Source organism: Silene latifolia, chromosome 3 (genome assembly GCF_048544455.1).
Source record: "Silene latifolia isolate original U9 population chromosome 3, ASM4854445v1, whole genome shotgun sequence".
In the NCBI taxonomy this organism is placed as follows: domain Eukaryota; kingdom Viridiplantae; phylum Streptophyta; class Magnoliopsida; order Caryophyllales; family Caryophyllaceae; genus Silene; species Silene latifolia.
In genome coordinates, this window is record NC_133528.1 from 106,804,011 (window position 1) to 106,806,501 (window position 2,491).

A 2,491-nucleotide genomic window follows, 5' to 3' on the forward strand; every position below is an offset into this window, starting at 1 on the left:
ATAGTTTTTGATGTCCTATTTAATTTACATATTCTTGATTTTCCAGAAGTCGACTAGGATGATGCATTGACATTGCTGATTGATAGTTTATGCGATTAGATTTCGATTACGTTTAGTTCATTTCTTTTCTTAGATGTTCGATTAGTTCGTATTTATTGTTGATTTAATTTGATTCTAATTAAGTTTTTAGGTTATGACGTCTTGAAAATTACAATCGCTTGATTTTAATGATATATGTTATTCATTACAATTTGTTTACTTGGTCTGCTATGATGGGAGCGTATTCGAGGGAGCAGAGATGGAGTGAGGTGGTAAAGTTGTTTGGTTTGATGACGAATGAAGGTATTTTGCCTGATGGGTTTTTGTTTCCTACGCTTTTAATGAAACTTTTCATGTTCATTGACTTGGTTTAAAACTTTAAATCATCAACGGAGTTGGCAGTCTAAACGAAATACGAAATACGAAATACGAAATACAACCTCCGAGTCTCCGACTCAACAGATTCTTTACACTTTATTCATTTGTAAAGGAGTATTTTAATAAAAACATAGAAGAATCTGTTAAGTATGCCGGTTTTGAAAATGACTCTGGCCGGATTTAACCGCCTTGTTTTTAATGAGGCCAAAAACTATGCCGGTTAGGAGTTGTGCATGATTATTGAATTTTAACGTTTCTCTATTTGCATGCTTTTTAGGAACAAAGTAGAGCTGATAATTCCTCCCGCAAGAAAGTCTCAAGAGCAGGTACTAATTAAGTGGAAGTGTCATCTTAACACAATAATGGTGTGTTTTCTTCTGCTTTTGGATATCTATTTTGGGCCTCTAATTGTGTCCCTCCCTTGAATTAATCCTTTTGGTAATGAGTTAATAATCATCAAGAGCTTGTATATTAACGATATCTGATTTGTCTTTAGATTAATTATGTCTTGGTGGTCACCTTACTAAAAACCTGCTAAACAATGCATATTTATTTGCCCATGATTACATTAACGTGTGGATCGGATGACATTTTTTTTTTTCTCTTGGGCTTAGTTTGTTGTCACCCATTATAAGTTAAGGAACAAAAATAATGCTTCCAGGGTTTGAATTTGGATTTCGCATTGTCTTTCCTGTAGCGATTAATAATATCAAGGTGTCATTTGTTCTCTCAAAATATTTGTGTTGCTTGGCAGGATCTTACTAATGTTAGTTCAGTGGAAAGCTACGAGTGGGACACTGATGATGAGCTTGAGATGGAATACTTTCAAGAGATTGAAAATGATCAAGTATGTACTTGTTTTGTTTTGACCTTTCATTATATATGTTGATCAAGTGAATTTTTTATACATAATACATTTGATGGGTAACCTGAGTTATATTTGATTTGAGGTTTGCGAACTACTCCCTCCATCCAATCTCAGTAATATGGCTACTACTACTTTCGAAATGCAATGCTGAATGCTACCACTTTTAAATAAACCAATCATGTTGAATGTTACATTGTACGTACTACTATACATATATTTTGAGTAGCTAATGCCCCAAGTTGTCATTAGTTGATCATCAAAGCCGAACGGGAAGATAATTTGGGATGAAAGTAGTAGAATCTTGCTCCTCAAGATGTCCATTCACATCTTTGTATAGCTCTTCTCTGTTAAATGCCTTTTTTATTTTTTATTTTTTTTGTCAATCATAGCTTACAAGAAGGCTGATCATGTTCAATGCTTGTAGGCTGACATATCATCTTCATCTTCAAGTCAGAATCCAGCTGCTCTTGACCATTTTGTCGCAATGGGATTTAATGAGAAGCTGGTGATTCGAGCACTTAAGGAGAATGGTGATAATCTTTGTCATGCTTCCGTTGATTGAGATCGACATATTATCCTTTTTTGAATACCATTGATTGTTTAATGCTCTGAACCTATAATTGGCAGGGGAGGAGGATACTGAAGCAATTTTGAACACCCTTCTTTCTTATCCTGTAAGTGGTTTTGTTACCCATTGGTAATGCTTCTTTTACTTTCAGTGTGATAATATCTTTACATTGCTTAGCTATGTGCCTTGTATCTTTCTCGTTTTAAAAGAAAAATGTGAAATATTCTGTACAACTGCTGGAAATCTGCTAGTTTGTTTTCTTCCTTATTCCACAATGTTGCCAGTATATCCATGTTAAAGGGCAAAACTTTGGATTAGCAATGAACTTTGTTAACTTCATTTTTCTATACCTTATGTCCTGAATGTCTTTTTTACATGTTACCGTTGTTTGACACTCAACAAGTTTCAATCTACTTTCTTCCTGGTGAAATTTTGGCTTGGCGATCAGGAATGGTTTTCTTAAGCTAGAAAAGTTCTACTAGTAAATGCCATCCGTTTTGCCTTGCAGAAAGATATAACGGTAGACACACTTTCGCGCCTCACTGGCATGGGTTATCAATATGTTGATGTGGTAAAGGCTATCGAGCAATGTGGTGAGTTAGCAAAATATTGTTTTATCTTTTCAAATTAAGTCTTTG

The 2,491-nt window shown here is 34.6% G+C and overlaps 1 protein-coding gene across 1 annotated transcript; it reads left to right on the plus strand.

Moving 5' to 3' along the window:
• The first annotated feature begins 692 nt into the window (after positions 1 to 692).
• Positions 693 to 1,996, plus strand: LOC141646218 (DNA (cytosine-5)-methyltransferase DRM2-like). The gene is made up of 4 exons (XM_074454193.1): positions 693 to 782; positions 1,172 to 1,264; positions 1,710 to 1,815; positions 1,913 to 1,996. The coding sequence occupies exons 1-4, from the start codon at positions 780 to 782 to the stop codon at positions 1,984 to 1,986; spliced, it is 276 nt and encodes a 91-aa protein (XP_074310294.1). The 5' UTR covers positions 693 to 779; the 3' UTR covers positions 1,987 to 1,996.
• Positions 1,997 to 2,491: the final 495 nt, after the last annotated feature.

Excerpts from the sequence above, each read along its gene's own strand:
- LOC141646218 (XM_074454193.1), top strand. Across the intron at positions 1,265-1,709 it reads AAGAGATTGAAAATGATCAA|GCTGACATATCATCTTCATC; the intron begins GTATGTACTTGT and ends CAATGCTTGTAG. Across the intron at positions 1,816-1,912 it reads TCGAGCACTTAAGGAGAATG|GGGAGGAGGATACTGAAGCA; the intron begins GTGATAATCTTT and ends TATAATTGGCAG.